The sequence below is a fragment of the Ziziphus jujuba genome, chromosome 4, assembly GCF_031755915.1.
Source record: "Ziziphus jujuba cultivar Dongzao chromosome 4, ASM3175591v1".
Lineage (NCBI taxonomy): Eukaryota > Viridiplantae > Streptophyta > Magnoliopsida > Rosales > Rhamnaceae > Ziziphus > Ziziphus jujuba.
Genome location: NC_083382.1, coordinates 28,991,465 through 29,011,289, shown reverse-complemented (window position 1 = coordinate 29,011,289; position 19,825 = coordinate 28,991,465). Strand labels below are relative to the sequence as shown.

The window sequence follows — 19,825 nt, the reverse complement described above, 5'->3', positions numbered from 1 at the left end:
CCTAAATGATTTATAACAATTAAAGACAGGGTTAAAATTACATATACTTGGATTCTTTGCTTGTTATTCTTTTTTCTTGTCATTATTTTATATAGTTTTTATATTAAAAATAGATATTAATATATGTCTTTAAATTTTTACTATAAAATAATATTATATTGTCTATTAAATTGTAAATTAAATTGAAAACAATCAAAATATAAAAACAAGTAGAGGATTTTAATTAAACAAAAATACATATTCTAAATTGTTTTCGGAATTATTAACAAAAAAAAAAAAAAAAATGAAGGAAGTTATAGACGATAACAGCCGTCTATAATATTAGGCAAAGAACCCACAGGGCGATCGGATACCATCCTCATTAAGCCTTAGGTTAGGGTTTTCGTTGTTTTTCTCTTTCCCTGTCCCTCTCTGCTGTGCTGCAAAGCAAAAAGACCAATTGCGCAGTTGCAGAGAGCTTTAACAATGACGACTGTAGTGCCCACCTCCGAGGAAGATCCAGCACTTTCCGTCGTCAGATTCACTTCGGAGCTCGCCTGGGCTGATGCTGGTCCCGAGGTACTCTTCCTTCCTTCTATAACTCTCTCCGTGTCCAGGAATTTTTACTTCTCGTGTCTATATATCTGTTTTACGTTTTTGTATGCATTTCTTCAATATTAGAATATTTGTCTTTGGGTTCACTGTTATTCGCGAAAATCATTTTGCTCCTTTTCATCGAATACGGTTCAGGTCGACATTTATTTTCTTCGAATTGCGTGTGTTAGTTTTGTCTACTTTGGTGGTCTAAGTGATTTTTGGTCGTTATTTTAGATCGAGTTGCTAAACATGGTGATTGGGAATGGGATAATTTTTTTATTCGAGTATCAAATGTTTGAATGTCATTGTAAATGTACAAAAATTAACATGGTAAATAAGAATTCTGAATTTGTCCATTCATAAAATAATGCAAAAAAAAAAAAATATATATATATATATATATATTTATATATATATATATATATGTATGTATATGTATATTCGGTCCTGTTGCTCTAAATTGACAGGGAATCTGAAGCTATAGGGTTCCCTCTTGTTGCTGAGAAAGGATATTCATGCTGTTTACAGAACATCCTGAAACCTTGAGGAAGGGTTAAATAATTTGTGCTGAAAGGGTGTTTTTTTCTTTCTTTAATTACAATTTGGTTTAGACAATTTCCATTTCCAACTAATAAAAAGAACATGCTGATATACTTATATATTTGAATTTTCTGTTTCCACTATCTTATGCAAAAATTTGTCTCCTAAATTTCTTTGTGCACCCACAAATGGGAACCTTGGTAAAGTCAGTGTACCTAAATGTACATATGTCTTGACTGTTCATCAGGTTGCTGAGCCACAAGTTACCAGACTATGTGTGGAAGCCCAAGAATGCATGGTAATGGGAAGGTGGTTTGATTTGGCCTCTCTAATGCTCACTTCAGCTGAAGTGATATTCTCAAAGGTTGCTGAGAAAGGTATGTTTATTATTTTATAAATGATTTGCATGCCACTGGAAGACTTAAATGGAAAAGAAGGCCTGGCCTGTTAGTTCTTTATTTGGTTCATGCTTTGGTGAATGTGTGAAGTTGAAATAACTTATAACTATGGTGGAAAAGGTGAATGTTAAATCTGTGCAAGAGTTTGATTCCATGCTAGAGATGTTACTCTCTTTGTTATGGAACACTGTAGGAGAATGTAATCTCTCCAAATTATGAATATGGACTCTGTACTATGTGCCATTGTATCCTTTCTTGTGGGACAAATACTTTGGATTCTTTTATTGTATGTAATGACTCTTTCAATGTCATCCAAATTCTATTTCATATTCGAAATAATTACTTTTTTCTGTTTTCTACCCAGATCTTGAGTGCATCTTCACTGTTATCTGCAATGTTGTTACTAAGTCTGAGAGTCCCGATGAAGCACTTGAGATGGCAAAACTTATATCTTCAAAGATTAGTCAGCAACCAAAGGATAAGCCTGCATTGCGTTTAAAAATGTAATATACCTTGGTGATTGTAATATTAGCATAGAAATTTATAAAGGTACTGTCTCATGGTTGTCTTTTCTTACAGTTTGTTCAATTTGTACAACCTACTGGAGAACCCGTATAGCCGGTTTTATGTTTACATGAAGGCCCTGAGTTTGGCAATTGATGGAAAGGTGACTGAACATGTAATCCCTTCGTTCACTAACATAGACAGTTTCTTGAAAGAGTGGAATTTAGGGATCCTGGATCAGAGGAATCTATTTCTTGCGATATCTAATGTTTTAAAGGAAAATAAAAGGTATGATATGGGAATATATTTTCCTTGTTAAATATGTTTGTCATTGTTTCTTTTATCTAATAGTTATTACAATTACTAAATATTAATGATTTTCATGTCCTCAAAATTTCAGTTCAGGAAAGGATTATTTTAAATTCCTGACCAAGTATTTGGCAACTTTTTCTGGTGAAGATGCGTATACTTTAAGTGAAGCCAAGGAGGAAGCTGTCCATACAATTGTAGAATTTGTGAAGTCTCCAGACATGTTTCAGGTATTATTGGGTCCTTGGGAAATTTAGCTTTTATGTCCAGGTCTGTGTCCATAATCCCAATCTGCACGTGCTTATTATACCTATTGTTTTATGCATACAGAATATTTCCTACTATGTCCTTCCAAATTTCCTTGCTAAATTTTCTCCCACTGGTGCAGTGTGATTTGCTAGATATGCCTGCTGTGGGGCAATTGGAGAAGGATGCTAAATATGCCTTGGTATATCAACTTCTGATAATCTTTCTCACTCAGAGGCTTGATGCTTACTTAGAATTTCATGCTGCAAATTCTACTTTACTGAAAAGCTTAGGTAAAATTTACTGTATCATTTATCTTGGGGCTGTGAGATGATTTGGGTTTGAAGTTGTATGGATTTCTAATCTTTGCCTGGAATACGCTTTCTGAAATGTTGTAGGTCTTGTCCATGAGGACTGTATAACGAAGATGAGGTTGATGTCATTGGTGGCTCTTGGCTCTGATGAAACTGGTCAAATTCCGTACAGTGTAATCAAAGACACGCTTCGGGTTAGTTTGCTTAACCTTTCTGCTTCCGGTCGAGTTGCTTTCATATCTTGGTTAACTTTATTGGGGCTTACTTCTTTGGCACAGATTAATGATGATGAAGTTGAACCATGGGTGGTTAAGGCAATAACTGCAAAGTTAATTGACTGTAAATTGGACCAGATGAATCAACTTGTAATTGTGAGGTAAGATTTTGTAGTCCCTCTTGCATATGATATAGATAAATATATATATATATATATATAGATTCAATCTTTTTATTAACAAAAAATGAATATTAAATTTATATGCGCATTTTTACACCTTATTATAGCATTTTCTGATTGATGTTATTCAACATTGTAGCATAAGTTAGTTTTAGATGTTGACTTGTGCCAATGCCTTGTGTTCAAATTGATTATCTTATGATGTGCAGCCGCAGCACTGATCGTGTGTTTGGTCAGCATCAGTGGCAATCACTTAGAACAAAGCTAGCAACTTGGAGGGTAAATAGCTGCCTACTTTTAGTACTCCTTTTTGTCTTTAATTTTTCACTCACTCATATGCCCTCTATTAATTTTGCAAAAGAAAAGAGTTCTGGTTATGTCCATGAAAGAAAACTCAATTGTGTTATCATATGATTTAATTCCGCTATTATGATGAATTTGTTGTTTCGTGAATCCTGTCATTGTATTTAATTCAAGCCTATTGACAAAATTATTATTTGCAGGGTAATATTGCAAATGTGATTAGCACCATTCAAGCGAACAGGATCACCGACGATGGCTCACAAGCAATTCAAGGCTTGACAATTCGTTAAAGATTTTTTTAGTAGTTTTATCTGTTATTTTGAACCATCATCCTTATCTAGATATAGGTGAGAGACAGATGGGATGCTGAGGTATTCCCATATGTTTTTGTCTTGTACCTAATCCAAATATATTGGCAATTTTGACGAGCAAGTCATTTGTTTTTATGGTCGTTATTCCTTTAAACTTGCGGCATGATGTATTGAATGATTATTCCATGGCAACGTTGTCTGTTGAATTGGTGCTTGTTAGTCTTTCATTTTTGTTATTCATGTTGCTCTATAGTCAATTCCAACTGGATTCTTTATCTACAAACCAAAATATAATATTCTTAATCTTTACTGTATTTAGATTTACCGGTGACGACCCTAGTTGTGGTCGTTTATGAAAATCATAATAATAATAATAATAAAATAAAGAATAAGAAGCCAAGATTTTGCTTCGGTGGACTGATATTGCAAATGCTAAAGATTTATATAAAAGAAAATTTTCAAAAAAGGAGATTGATGGACTTGAAAGGAAATTTCTGGCCGCAACACGTTCCATCCGAAACAGAAACAAGTGAGCTCTCTACCTATGAGGTTAGGGATTATCAGAAGTTGTATTTATTTCAGAAAATTCAGTAATTTACGGTGCAACAGAAATAAATTAAAATGGCTATCCATCAAAAAACATATTCAAAAGAAGACAAATAACAACTAATTCTATCACTCTGTTGACCCCACCAGCTTCTCTTCGTCTGCTTCAAAAGCCTTCCTTAACTTCTCTTCATCTGTCTCAAAAGCCTTCCTTGCTTGTTTGAGCTCCTCATTCATAGACAGCAACTCCGTACAGCGGTTAAGTTTTGGCCCGTCCTGGATTGTTAAACAGTCAGATTGGTGTTAATATATTGCATTGTCTAACACGAGAAAATACCATTTCCATGTAGGCTCTAGTGAGCTTAATAACATACATTAAAGCAAAACATAGTCACAAAAAACTTCTAGGTTAGTCGCAAAATATTGATGCGAGCACAAAATGGTACAAAACATGTATAAAAGATCTTCCGATATACATTGAGGACATGCATAAAGAAGTTGTCATATACCTTCCGCATTAGATAAAGAAAATCCTCAACTGATAGCTTTCCCCTCTTTGAACCAATATCTTGGGCTTTATACACCTGTAAAAATCATTACAACAACACATTCTAATACCTCCATTTACAAAGCAATTTAAAAACAACAGCTTGCTCAAAGAAAAAGCTTACCAAATCAGTGATATATTCCACAACTATGTCCTCCATAAGTGCCACACTTTCTGGAAGAGGCTGATAACACAATACAAACAATAAAGTTTGATTAAGTCAGACATTTCCATGAGAATGGGATTTTGATTTCATGTTAACAAAATTAAAATGAACAAATAAATAAATATGGAAATAACCAGATCAATGAATTTGATTAATGGCTGAGGAGAATGAAAAACTTACATTGGGATCATCTCCAAAACCATACATCATATGCTGCACTGTAAAACAATACGACAACATCCCATAAATCATTATAAATATATATATATATATAATTTGTGATTTGTAAAATGTAACCCATCTCTCTGTCTAGTCGTCTCATAAATACTTACATTCTTTCTGAAAGACTCCTCGTTTGCGCTTAAACGAAGTTTCTGATGGCTGAGAGCTCCCACCTTTGGGCTTTGAAGACATTCCCGCGGAAGGATTGCTCATCTTCTTACCCAAATCACCACTCACCCTTCTAATAAATCTCTTCCAATTAGAAATCAAAAAAATTTTAAAAATCTAAAAAAGTGAATCAGTCAACCGGCTCTTTAAAATGCACCGAATTTTCTATAATCAAAAGGCACTCGCTGCGCGCCCAAGTCGGCTCGGAGATTCAAGCTCACGGGGTAGTCGTAGAAGTAGGCGGTTGGGCGATATTGGCAATTTTGAGAGTTTCTAGGCCAGTTGAAGCTGGTTCGGTGCGGGTATTGTCCGATACCCAGTTATTGTTTTTCACCAGAATGAAATCCTCCTGCTCCACCAAGACCAGCGAGGCCCAAACCCGCCGGTATAGTTTTTGGATTAGAATTCCCTGCTTGTTTTTGCTTTCCTCTTCGGTGCTTCTTCTTACAGAGTCGAAAGTTCTACTGGCGCTTCATTTTATAAAATGACCAAAAAGCCCCTTTTTAGTTTTACCTTATCAGTTAATCAAAGTCGTTTTTTTTTTTTTTTTTTTTTTTTTTTTTTTTTTTTTATAATTATTATTGTTGCGAAGTCATTATGGCTTCTGGTTGTTGGAGATTGGAAAAAATAAAACTACTAAAAATAATCTTACTTTTACAACAAAGTGATAATATTTTTAGTGAGCTTCATATTATTAGAAAATTGATTAATTCAAAAGGAAATATAAAAAAGGGTTTTTTGGTCATTAGAAGAAATTTTGGTAGTGTAAAAAGCAGCACCTTTTACTTATATACTTGTTTGCTTTTTTTTTTTTTTACTTTTTTTTTATAATCATTTTAAATATATTTGAGCACGTCTTTAAATTGAATTCATTTTATTATTTAAATTTTTTTGTTGACAAAATGTTTTTGATTTTTTTTTCCCCATTGAATTAACAATTAATGGTTGATATTCAAAGATAAGCATAAATAAATAGGGAAAAAAAGTTGTTATTCCAAGTTGGGCTTTGGTTGTGTGACATACCAAATTAGTTAAACCATGTTTACATGGATTAAAATTGTACCAGTACTCATAGCTCATAGCTCATAGCTCAAAGGTGGGATGGACAATAGCCAACAAGTAATTCTACCATTCATTTTGACTGCTTTACAATTGCACCAATGTTTTTTTGCACCTTTACATCTTCTGGCAGCTCTCAAAATCAAATATAAAATTAAAAATTAAAAATTAAAAATTAAAAAAAGAAGAAAAATTAAAGCAATAAAAACATTTGCTAAGATTCACCAAAGAAAATTGATTCCGCCAAGAAAATTGATTCCTTTTGACTAATTAGATAAAGCAATGGACTCCGGCCAAGGAATCCAAACTACATTGAATCTCACTTCATAATAATCAATTTGTCCCATATACCATTTCTTATGTATATGTTTTGATCATTCTAATTCTAGCTTTGCACTTGCAAATCCTTGTACTTGCCTCCTAACAAGTGCAGTGTAAATGCCATGCTTGGTGAGAAGCTCTTCATGCGTTCCATTTTCAGCTATCTGCCCATCGGATATGACAGCCACACTGTCTGCACTTTTCACAGTTGAAAGCCTGTGTGCTATAACGAGAACAGTCCTGCCCCTCATTAGAGAATCCATTGCATCCTGTAAGGTACATTTCATCACATGTAATAATACCATTATGGGCCCCTTTCCAAATTTATTTCTAGTTGATGAAAATGCAAATTAAGTAAATGTCAAGCTCACCTGAACAAGGAATTCACTCTCAGCATCCAGAGCACTTGTGGCTTCATCAAGAAGCAGAACTCTTGGGTCCATTAACAGTGCTCTTGCAATTGCTACTCTCTGTTTCTGACCTCCTGACAGCCTCAACCCACGTTCTCCAACTATGGTTTTGTATTTTTCTGGGAATTTTTCAATGAACTCATGTGCATTGGCCATTTTCTGCATTGCCAACTCACGTTATCATCAGCAAGAACAGCATAATAATGATTCATTTTGAAAAATTTATGCTCTTTTATTTCTTTATAATGATTGAAACTTACAGCTACAGTTCTATTTCAGACAAACTGGCTTTTCCATTTAAACCATATGCAATATTCTCTTCCACTGTACAGTTGAAAAGAACAGGCTCCTGGCTCACTATACTAACCTGTAATTTCAAAACATAAAAAGTTATGGTTAGGTTTCAGTATACATGAACAATAATACTTAGTTTCTTGAGCTTAAAAACTATATAATATTTAGTTCTTGAACTAGAGTCACTGTCACGATAAACATATTTAATAAAATAGTTTTGAGTTGAGAATACTGCTTTAGATGACCAAACTTGAATTCTGATCTAGTTTATTAACTTTAGAATAGTATGCCTACTCTCAACAAGAGCTCAGGCCAAATAATCAAAGGTCAAAAAAGGGAAAAAAGTCTTTAATCTTTAAAGGAACTGTAGCTATGTTTTATTGTTTTCCTGAATAATGACAGGTCTCGTGATCAACCTAAGAAAGAAGAAACCTATCTTTATGTGGCCATGATATCATTTTACCCAATTAATGAGCAACATCTGAATATAAACAGTGGAGTTTAAGGACTTCACTAAGCTTTCATGCTGGCTCTTTTATTGTGACTGACTGCCTGATAAACCTGACATACCTTTTTGTGTAAATATTCATGAGATATTTCTACCAATGAAACTCCATTCAGCAAAATTCTTCCCTTAAGAGGGTCGTAAAACCTTTCGATTAAATTTGCAATTGTGGTCTGCAAATTACAAAGGATAAAGAAATCATTAATTAAATCAAGATCATATTCCCTTTGCTTCGTCGAAAATTATATTGGAGCAACAGGCAAGCTCCAACAGAGTGGCCCAAAAAAAAAAAAAAAAAAAAAAAAATATTAGAAGTGACAAGGTAATAATAGTATTACTTTTCCACCACCACTTGGACCAACAAGAGCAGCCTTGGAACCAGGCCTTAACTTTAATGTTATACCCTGCAGTTAAGAAATGTTTCTTAGATATTGTCAGAATTCCTGTAACCTTGCAAACGTTGACACAAAGAGTGGCTTGTCTATAATGCTTCGTGAACAGTATTAGACAACTGATCCATTTTGACAGCCAAGGAAATAAAGACAGCTAGTATAACCCAAGCAATTACAATTTACAAGAGTCCAAATTTTTTCTCCATTTTATCCAACCTTATGGAAGACAAATCAAGGCTGAACAGAAGTCATATAAAGGTCATCCATTCACATGTTCAAATTTCTAAAGGTTTAATGTGACATACAGCCAATAATGATTATAACTATATATTGCAACTCACTAAAATAATCACAATTTATATAGTACCTAGCTATTTAATAAAATGGAAGAGTAATGCTATTCCAGTTATAATCAGTACCTTGAGTACCATATGATTTGGGCGAGAAGGATAAGCAAACCAGACATCATCTAATTCCACATCCCCATCTGGATTTCTGCCATCAAAGCCACTGATTACTGATAAAGAACATAATCTTACTCCCAGTTTCAAAAACTGTTTCACCTACTGTTTTCTAGTGCCCATAAACAAGAATGTGGCAGTGTAAACTGAACTTTTAGTCAGAGAAATTTATAAATCAACATATTTTTTAAGGCAATGAGAGAGGGAAAGGGAGGAATGGTTCAACTGACCTCGTTGGACACTTATCTCCTGAACTTGTCATGGATGAGACACGATCCAGGAGCTGAAATACCCTTCTACTTGCTCCTGCAGCTTTCATTGCAGTTGTGTATAATCCTGATAAAGAGGATACTGAGGAGCCAACTGTTGCAAGAAAGATATATAACATGAACTTATTACTGGTTAAAAATCCAAGAGAACTTGAGAAAGTAACAACTAAACATAAAATAGTGGACATGCTAGCTTTGGTTTAGAGGACTGGTTTATTATAACCTCGTAAATACAGACAAAATGACATTAGAAAAATTATGATAAGTCACTGTTTTCAAAGCTATCACATTTACTTTTTCCGTTTTGACATTCTTTTACTTGGGTCTATATTTAGGAAATTTCAAAACTGACTTTCAATTCTGTCAAAGAGTGCAACGTTTAAGTAAATAATGGAGGCAATAAATTATGAGGGAAGTACCTGTGAGGCTATAAAGAATGAAAGATGTAAGAGAGCCTGCTGTCATGAAGCCCGTTATTGTCAAGTAGGCTCCATAAATAACCACTATGATAACAGCCATTGTGGATGCTGCATTAAGCCCTCCAAAAAATAGACCGACTATTCTCTGAGTACAGAAAAAGTAAAATTTGAAGCTCAGAAACCATATTAATTATGCATTCCTGGATTCCAACTCCATGTTTGTCTCTGTGTGTTTGTGTGAAAGAGAGAGAGAGAGAGAATGAGAGAAACATACTGCTTGTCTGATTCCAAGGTTCAGTGTCTCATCAACTTTTTCCGAGTAATTTGAAATTGCATTGCCCTCTTGAGTAAAAGATCTAACTGTTCGGATAGCTCCAAAAGATTCCTAAAGATCAACAGCGAGGGGAAAAGTGAATCATAGGAATGCTTACAAATCAATTTAGATAATTTGTCATGACTAATATATGTCAGGACTCGGACCTATATGTAGAAACTGGTTTTGGAAATCTGGGTGGTTCGTATTTCATTACTTCAATCTTGAAGTTGTTAGAAATAATATCTTTGGTTTTCTCCTTGGGACTGCATATAGATTTTCAACAAGTTAAGAGTTAGAATGGTTTCAAGGCTTTTGATTATGGTTTATCATTTATTTCTTAATGATTTAAAGGACCTCTAGTGGATTCCAAGGTTTCAATAATGAGCACCCCCTTCACTCCCACAGTCTAAACTGCACATTATTTTCCCAGAGTCATTGCAACCTTTCTGTATGTGTAGTAAAAATAAACATGTAGCAAAGAGCAAGGTTGCAGACATTAAAAAGTATAAAATTACAGAGAGTAACAAAATCCAAATTTATATGTCATGTACAAACCTCAGCAATCGAGGCAGCTATTGCAGCTGCAGCTTGAGTTGTGTGTGAAAGTTCACGAAGATAACGCCCAAATTTTTTTACGGCAACCGAGATAACAGGTACAACAACCAAAGCCAACACTAGGCAGAATAAGGTGTAATCAACATAATATTCCTTAGCAAGATGAGCATTATTGCAATTTTCAAGATTCTAGATAAAAAATGAAATCACTTACACGTTAACTTCCAAGACAAGTAAACCATGAAGACAATACCAATACATGCAGTTGATAGATTTCTGAGTGCTTCAGATAGATTGGTAGTTGCAGCATTTTTAATAATCTGAGTGTCTTCAGATAGCCTGCTTAGTAGTTCCCCTGTCCGAGTAACATCAAAGAAGGCTATTTCCTATTTAATCAATTCGGTATCAACAATGGAAAAATGTTATTCAGAAAGCTTCTTGAATAGAAATGTTAATATAGGAAAAAGGTAGGAATAAAAGGATTCGCGGTAAAGTAATTAGGATTAGGAATAAAAATTTGAGAACTAATGAGACCTTACCTGATGGATAAGGTGACTATACAAGTTCTTTCTCAAACGAGCTACTACGCTTTCACTAGCAGAAGAAAACAACCATGCACGAATCGCCGTGCAGATAGAACTTCAAACAAAAGAAATAGTTAATACTACACAATCTTAAATTCATAAATGCCATAAATGCATTGCTTAACACTTTCACTTTTAAAAATACTGAGTATGTGATGTACGTCAACATTGTTATGCTAAACTAATACACTTTGCCACTGGTTTCCAGGTCTCTGTTTCATTAAATGGAAGAATAAACCATACCCAACTACAACTATTATAACTATTTCCAATACAGTACTTTTGACAGCATTCAAAGCTTCAGATTGCTGCTCAGGAGTTCTTATTTCTGTTGATACAATGTCAATTACTGTTCCACCAAATTTACGCTGCAACAGATGAAAATCAATATTTTGTTAGAAGGCAATCACAGTAATGCTTGGATCAGCCCAAAAAAAAAAAAAATCACAGCAATGTGACTGAAAACTGACTTAGATGTTGCTATTTACTTTCTGAACATGCTTATTTTCATGATCTATATGAAATAATCTCTTTCACCTTGTTGAAATGGGCAATTGATTTCAGGTAAGAAAGAGATCTGCTAGTTGGAATACCAATACTTACAATCACTTGATAACTTGTTACCATTTTTCTTTATTTTTGCTTCACTCTTTGCTTCTAAATTGAAAGTACAAACAACACTAATGATACAGCAATGTACGAATTAATTGTAACTCCATGATCTTTACATGACACCTAAGAGAGTGAGAGAAAGAATATGCAAGATCACCAATACAGTAAATTAACATACAATCAGAACACTTGTTCACCAATACAGTAAATTAACATACAATCAGAACACTTGTTGTGGATGCTATCAATAGTGCAATAGTGGCAATAATTAGCTTGCCAGCATCAGGTTTTGCCTGTAAAAGAAGGAAGATTTTAGCAATTTAGATACAGCTTCAACATCAGGTCCTCATTCTCCAAAGCAATTTGTAAATAACTCATCACTTACAAGTGACAAAATTCGACCAAATCCAATATTGGCTGCCTGAATTTTGCAGAGTATAAATTAGTAATTTGTCATATAGTTTTCAATAAGAGGCATATAAAAATGCAATATCAATCATCAAGAGCCATCACCTCTACTGCATCCCCATGCTCAAGGTCTGTCACAAGACCATTTGTTGACTGGTCTTCGTTTGCTTTCCTCTTTGGCTGCCCAAGTCAAACAAAACAATCACATGCTGCTTCTAAGTAAATAGCTCAAATTCATACAGTGTAGCACATTCCAAATCAAAATTCAAATAGTTCCAAAGCTATGCAGAATGGATTATCAGCACACAGCCAAAAAAAAAAGAAAAGAGAAAGCTTGATATGGGAATGAATGCAACAACAAATAATTACTCAAAAAAAGCCCATTTGAAAATTACCTTTAAATGTCAGAACAAAACATTCATTAATGGGTTAGAAAGAATATCAAACAAGAAAAAGAAAAAGCAAGTAGAAAAAAAAAAAAAAAAAAAAAAAGCCACCAAAACGAACCTCCTTATTGAGAAGAGAGACACTCTCACTGCCAGAGGAAACAATGGACTTAGAAATCCAATCCAAGTGTTGCTTCTTGCCCATCTAAATTGTGCAGGAAAAGCTGAAGCTTGATGTGGGCTTTCAGTTGCCAAAAAATGTGCACGAACTGCAACTATTACTTGAAAGCGGAATGTCAAGGGGTGGTCCATTTGTTTAAGAAAATACTGGCTTTCCCGGCGAATGGAAACTCCCCCACTCAAAACTCTACTACGAGAAACTTCCCCTTCCCCGCTAAATTCCAAAACATGCCAACACTCCAATTATTTTAATATTTTTTATTTATTTATTTTTATTCTTATTTTTTATTGGAATTACTGTTGGGCTGCACGTGAAGCGACAGTTATAAGAATGTTAAACTAACTGTTCATCGATTTCTGTTATTACACGCGGAATCTAATTCTCTTGTCTACTTCAGTATTATTTTATTAAAAAAAAAAAAAAAAAAAAGGCGCAATTATTAGCTTGCCATATGACAAAAGTATGTGACCGTACAATACATGGGCCAGATGCCACGACAACTTTTGGTGCTGAGATGGGCTGTCTAAGGGTGGTCTTTGATTAACAAATTTGGGATCATAGCCCATGTATAAATTTTGGACTGGGCCTTAAAATGATCAGAAAGACCGTTTTCCCTGGGGAAGTTCTATCTATTAAAATATTAAAAATACAATATTAGTGATGCTTTTGTAATTATCCCAATTTTCAGGGGGTGTAATTGTAATTTTATTACGTTACACAACCTAGATGTTTAAATGCAATATTAAACAATGTTTTGATTTACACTTCTGGGCAGACGAGGCCACTGACCGAACTTGGATTTATAATTAGTAAAGGTTCTTTGGGTCAGGGACGCAAATTGAGCTTCTTGTATTATTATTATAAAAGGTAGTTGTATTATTACGGGTTGTGAACTTGTCACTTGGTTCCTTTTAAATTAATAGACTTTGTATTCACTTTATTTTTTTGAATTTTACAAATATTTTTATACTTAGACGATTTGATGCTATTAATGGATATATATAATTTGCAAGTTAAAATGTCAATGTATGGTACTATATTAATTTACTGAATTATTCCACGTCCAGAAGCTGGTGCCATATCAAAATTTCTGATTGTTGACATATATGCATCAACTACTTGATTTTTTTTATTTTAAAACAAAAAAAAACTCCGGTGTAGTTTAGTATTCATATCCAATAGTCAACGATTCCTCCTGTGCAGTTTAGCATTGACACCCAAATAACAATCATCACAAACCGCACATACATGAGCGATGCATGTGATCCCCTCATCTTTAATTATATGCGATTATTTCGCACGCCTTCTGCTTCTCTCCTTCACTTCCTTTTAACATGTTTCCTTTTGTTTTTTTTTTTTTTTTCACGAGCTCTGCGTATTTTTCGAATGACTAAAAATGCCAAGGAAAAAAATAAGACTATAAAATAGAAGATGGTTAGGACTTAAAAGATATAATTTATCCATAGATATTTTTGGGTATGGTATCTGTTTCATTATTGACAGTATTTACAGATTTTTTGTTTTTGTTTTTTTTTGGGGATAAATGGCAATATTAATTAATTGAACTTGCATATATATGTAAGAAGGCAGAAAAAGAAAATTAAACATATGGATGTAAGAGCTAAGTAGCAGCAGAAGGAAACTAGAATTTATTACATTATTTGTAAAGTGCAAAATAAATAGACCTGGCATCTACCACATCAGGAATATGGAGAGAAGGTTGTGACTTTATTACTTACATAGGATTTGGATATATAAAAGCAAGCCATATAGACAGGGGAAATGGAGGAAATTGAAGTTTGGTTAACTATAGCGGTGGCAATTTCTATTGTAACTGTCAGGTCCACAATTTGCTCCAGCGGGTGCACCTGTTCCGGGGCCGCTGCAGGAACCAGAACATGTAGCAGCCCCCTCGTTGTTTACGGCACTATAAGTGAAAGAGTTCTGTTGGAGGATTCTTCGGCTAAATTGTGAATCCATAAGCAACTCCAGCTCCGAATACTGGGACTCACCAATAGAGGTGCTGATATCGTTTCCCTTCCATGAAATTGTAGCTGTAGCAGCAGTAGCTCCACTGTGACTTGTGTTCAAAAGAATCACTATCATCGTCATCGTAACTATGAGTCTCAGAGGGATCTGCTGGCTGCAGGCTATAGCTACCGCTGCCATGGTACTTGATGATTGATGAATGATATGATTAATTTTCTTTTCCCTGATGATCTCTACTACTCTCTGTCCATAGACCTATACATATTTATAATCGTGGAGCTAGAAAGTAGCTCCAGTTAGCTTAATTATTGGAATATACTATTCCCTTCCATTTGATTTTTTCCACCATTTGCATAACACAAACACAAGTCTCTATTATATTATATATACTACACCTGTCGGCAGCTGTAGTGGGTCCCAAAATTTGGAGGAAAAAAAAAAAAGGTGAAAAGAACATCAAACAAATAAAAAAAAAAAAAAAGAAATGCAATCCAACTGCTGCTTCTTGCCTGACTAGATTGCTTAGGTAAAAACTGAACCAGTCAGTAATAATAAGCACATATTAAAAAAAAAAAAAAAAAACAATTAGCAAATATGTGTAGGAACTACTACTATTAATTTACTTCAAAACAATATGTCAGGGTACATACAGTTTATACACAAACAAAATCCGTTTCTGGGTTTTCCAGTAATTTAACGTGGTTAGAAACAATCGCTTTGTTATTTGGGTTGGGCAATGATGGGCTGAGCGTGGTGGAAGGGTGGTCTAGCGTAACTAGTTTGGGATTGTACTCTACTCTACACACTCATTTTGTATGTTGATCAATTACCAAAAAACGGCTCTGATGGAAAACTCTGTACGCTCATTTCCTTTACCTTTTGAAAGTTAAGAATTATTACATGTATTTTTGATAACTTCTAAGAAGAAAAAAGAAAAAAAAAAAATGTGTTTTTCATTTTCTGTTTTTCTTTTAGGTACAGTTATTCTAACATAAATTGCATATTGTTATTATTATTATTATTTTTATTTTTGGTCATCTTACGTGCTTCATTTATTGACATTTAGCAGCCCACTTGTTGTTTACGGCACCATAAGTGAAATGAGTCACAGCTAGGATTCTTCGGCTAGCTTCGGAATCCATAAGCAACTCCTGCTCCGAATACTGGGACGTCTCAGCAATGGAGGTACTGTTGTTTCCCTTCCATGAATTCGTAGCAGTAGCTCGGTTGTGACTTGTGTGAAGCAGATTCACCATCATTGTCATCGTCACTATGAATCTAAGAGAAATGTGGCTGCAGGGTATAGCAGCTTCCATGGTAATTTGATGAATGATATGATTAATTTCTTCCTGATGATTGATCTCTATATACCCTCAACATTCTATGTCCACGGACCTATACATATTTATATTAGTGGAACAAGGCTGGTATTTTATTTTATAGAAGGTTGGAAATTAATTAACTGGTTTAAGTGGATAGATTTTAAATTCGATAGAATCGCAAGAAGTTCCAATTAGTTGAATTATTGTTGGAGTAGCAATATCCATATGATTTTTCCCTTGCATAACACAAGTGTCTGTTATAATATATATTTTATAGTATATATACTACAGCTGTCAGCAAGCGTAAGGGAACACGTTAAAAAGAAAATGCAGATTTATGCAAAATAAAAGAAGACAAACAGAATTTATTGGTTAGCAAAGAATATCAAACAAGAAAAAACAAATGCAATCCAAGCGCTGCTTAGGTTAAAACTGAACCTTTTCTGGGTCAGTAATAATAGCGAACATAATTCACTAAGAAAGAGAAAAGAAAAAAAAAATATATAAAACATTTAGTAAATATGTCTGGGTAGGGATTACTTCTATTAATTTACTTCAAAACAAAATGTCAGGGTACAGACAAAAAAATCCGTTTTGGTAATTTAAATTGTTTAAAAACAATAACTCTGTTAGCTAGGTTGGGTTATGGTGTGGTGAGTAGTACTATGTTACATGAAATCTTTATTTTTTTTTTTCTCTTTCTCTATCCTTATCCCGTAGGTACAATGTTTCAACAGAGAATATATTTTTTTTGTCTTAACAAATTTGGGATTTTTATACATTATTACAATTATAAATCGATTTGAAATCATCAATTCGTCATTTTGAAATTTAACACATAAATGACGAAATTACAAAGTATTTGGATGAAAGCAAGATATATAATTAATACACACCGAAATGGAGGAATTGAAGTTACTTTAACCACATCTAATAGTTGTAGCAGGCTCTGTTGTAACTGCCTGGTACGCAGCTTCCTCCTGAGGTTGAACCGGTGCAGAAAAAAGAAATACAAATCCAAAGGCTGCTTCTTTCTAACTAAATTGTTTGCAAAATACAATTTTGCAAACATATCTCGGGATAAATTACTATTAATTTACTTCAAAACAAAATGTCAGTTGCGTACATAGTTTATGCACACAATCAAAATAAGTTTTTGGGTGTTCCGGTAATTTAACATGGTTAGAAGCAAGTCAACAAACGTCTTTGTTAGTTGGATGGGGCTGTGGTTGTCAAGCTTAACAAGTCTGGGATTGTAACCCGGGCGTCTACTGCTCAATCAATCAATCAATCAATCAAACATCTAATTAAAATAATAAAGCTTTTTTGTTTTTTTGTTTTTTTTTGTCCGCTAAAGTTCTATCAATGTAATTTTATTACTATCATTTCCTTTATTTGGAAAAGTCTGCACACTCATTTTGAAATTGCTAAAAGGGCTCTAATGGTATTGGTGGCCAGTGTTGTTACTTGTTAAAGGACAACTATATACTTTCATGACCACTACAAGATATTAAAAAATAAACTTGATATATATTATTGAATCTGTTTTCTATCAGTTTAAATTATTAAAATGGGTGGTAATGTAACATAAATATCATAATTATATATAATATAAACAACTAACTTCATACAATAAATCAATATTTGTTATTAATGATTTTTAGACTTGCAAGGTGTTTATTTATTAATTAATTTATTGTTTTTGAACAATTCAAATTATAAAGTTGTTAATAGGATTTTTATTTTTTTATTTGTTTTAATTCAAATATTATGAATATTAATGGAAAAGTCCATCATTAATGTTAATGGATTGGAGTTCCAGGTTGAAGTAGGTCACTTGATCTTCTTGTGTTCCTATAATCTAAGTTGCACTAGTTCCAATTTAAGCTCATTAGCTGCAACTTGCAACACGTGGGAAGAGCACTCAATAAAAGGAAAATTAAACATCTAGTAACTGGGAGGTTTATGAAAAAATACATACACCAAGGATCCTAGATATCATAAAAATTAAGTTTAACTTCAGAATTTTAATTTTGAAAATAATTTTCAAATTTTATGTCAAAATGTTTATCAATATTTAGTGTGGACTGTATAATGTATATATGCTTATTTATTTATTTTTATCAGGAAACGGTGCCTAGAGGCTTTTGCTAGCTCTTATTAGTCAACCTGGAAGCAACATTTCCTATGCTGTCATAGAAATGTAACTGTTTACCATCTTTAGGAGATGTATACTCCATTGGTATAGGGTAGATGTGAAAGTGTAGTCAAGGAGACAGAAATTCTCCCCATGTTTTTTGTAATCCATAGGTTCATTATGTAGTATTCATCTTATTGATATATTGATATATAAATTCTGGTCCGCATGAAAGACATAATAAGCATATATATATATATATATTTTTTTTTTGGGGTAAATGAAAGACATAAGTATATATACTCTGTTCAAGCAAAAAAAAAAAAAAAAAAAATGGTACATATACTCTGTTCATATATGGTAGATGTGTACAATTTCATTTACATATACTCTGTTCATATATGGTAGATGTGTACAATTTCATTTTATAGATTCAACACCACAAGTTGTTCTATTCCTTTTTGGGATGATAAATTAAGCTGACAAGTCGAACTTTCTTTTTTTCTTTACTTTTCTTTTTCTCCTCATTTTTGTCGAAGACAAGTTTAACTACTTTGAAATATGTGTATTTTAAATCAACGCTAAAACTTAAAATTAAAAAGTTTGATTTGTTCTGAGGAAAAAAAAAAAAAAAAAAAACACTGTTACTTTTGGACTTTGATTAGAGCAGACCACTGGCCCAGCTAGGATTTATATGCAATTTCTTTTTTTGGTTAAAGGGATTTATATGCAATTTGACAAGTTAATTCTTGTTGACTTTTTGACCTCTTATACATTTTAAATTTACACTTGTAGTCCCTTTAGAGTGAATTTTGCAAATATGTCTTTTATATTTTTTGTTTTTGTTTTTGGCGATTTCTATACATGTCCTGCCAGTTGCGCTTTTGTGCCATTTTGTGGACATACATATTTGTGAAGTTGTTTTCTTTTCTTCTCTTCTTTTATTTAGTTTGATTTGTTATTATTTTTTTTTCTTTTCTGCTAAAAGTGTCGCTGTGTTGAAGTATTCAATAAGTACATGAAGCGGTCTTGAAGACCAAAAACAATTTTTCTTTTTTGGTTGTCGGGTGGGGTGGGGTTGTGAATAGAGGACAAACAAGTTGAAGAATCGTTTTATATTCGTTTTGATAAATATATTAGACAAGTTCAATTATTATTATTATTATTTTATGTATTTCGCATTAAGACTTCATGGTGAACACTAAAATGTAATATTAAAGAGGTTTTTGTTTTGGACTGACTACAACTGGCCACCAACACAGATTAAATTTATATGCAACTTGACGCAATTTGTATTCATATTATGTGATGTGACTTGATATTTCTTATCTTTACAAGACAAAATTACACCAGTAATCCCTTTGTTTTGTGAATATTACTAATGGGCCTCTGTATTTTGACAATTTGCTTTTCAGATTTTATTTTCTTGCAATGCTATTGCATAATTTCTTATAATTGTAATTTTTTACATTTTCAGATAAATTAATATAAATCTCCCAATTGAATAGGAATAATATTTGATATTTTTAACACTTCCGTTCATTTAAATTAATTACATGTAAACATTTTAAAAAATAATGAAAGAAGGGGCTGAAGTTTAAGCAAAAATTAAATTTAGAACGTGAAGGTATATCTGTAAAATTCATTAAACATAAGGG

The 19,825-nt window shown here is 33.3% G+C and overlaps 3 protein-coding genes and 1 long non-coding RNA gene across 4 annotated transcripts in view; 2 read left to right on the top strand and 2 right to left on the bottom strand.

Moving 5' to 3' along the window:
- Window positions 1-19,825, top strand: part of LOC132803461 (uncharacterized) — a 466,094-nt gene that overhangs the window by 141,170 nt on the left and 305,099 nt on the right. The gene's annotated exons all lie outside the window — the stretch shown is intronic.
- On the top strand, window positions 296-4,125 carry LOC107405844 (uncharacterized). The gene is made up of 10 exons (XM_016012937.3): window positions 296-558; window positions 1,364-1,493; window positions 1,879-2,017; window positions 2,094-2,306; window positions 2,419-2,557; window positions 2,716-2,866; window positions 2,972-3,081; window positions 3,166-3,263; window positions 3,494-3,563; window positions 3,788-4,125. The coding sequence occupies exons 1-10, from the start codon at window positions 466-468 to the stop codon at window positions 3,875-3,877; spliced, it is 1,233 nt and encodes a 410-aa protein (XP_015868423.1). The 5' UTR covers window positions 296-465; the 3' UTR covers window positions 3,878-4,125.
- LOC107405847 (transcription initiation factor TFIID subunit 13) lies at window positions 4,456-6,009 on the bottom strand. Its single transcript, XM_016012940.4, has 5 exons — window positions 5,490-6,009; window positions 5,338-5,375; window positions 5,116-5,175; window positions 4,954-5,028; window positions 4,456-4,720 (listed from the first exon to the last, which is right to left on the bottom strand). The coding sequence occupies exons 1-5, from the start codon at window positions 5,590-5,592 to the stop codon at window positions 4,574-4,576; spliced, it is 423 nt and encodes a 140-aa protein (XP_015868426.1). The 5' UTR covers window positions 5,593-6,009; the 3' UTR covers window positions 4,456-4,573.
- Window positions 6,650-12,923, bottom strand: LOC107407160 (ABC transporter B family member 27). Its single transcript, XM_060816657.1, is given in 17 exon segments — window positions 6,650-7,196; window positions 7,299-7,508; window positions 7,594-7,704; window positions 8,202-8,309; window positions 8,475-8,540; window positions 8,948-9,023; window positions 9,220-9,352; window positions 9,678-9,822; window positions 9,952-10,062; window positions 10,549-10,667; window positions 10,763-10,934; window positions 11,088-11,187; window positions 11,376-11,500; window positions 11,963-12,037; window positions 12,130-12,165; window positions 12,258-12,332; window positions 12,660-12,923. Coding segments are annotated over 17 exon segments (1,962 nt in total). The 5' UTR covers window positions 12,744-12,923; the 3' UTR covers window positions 6,650-6,980.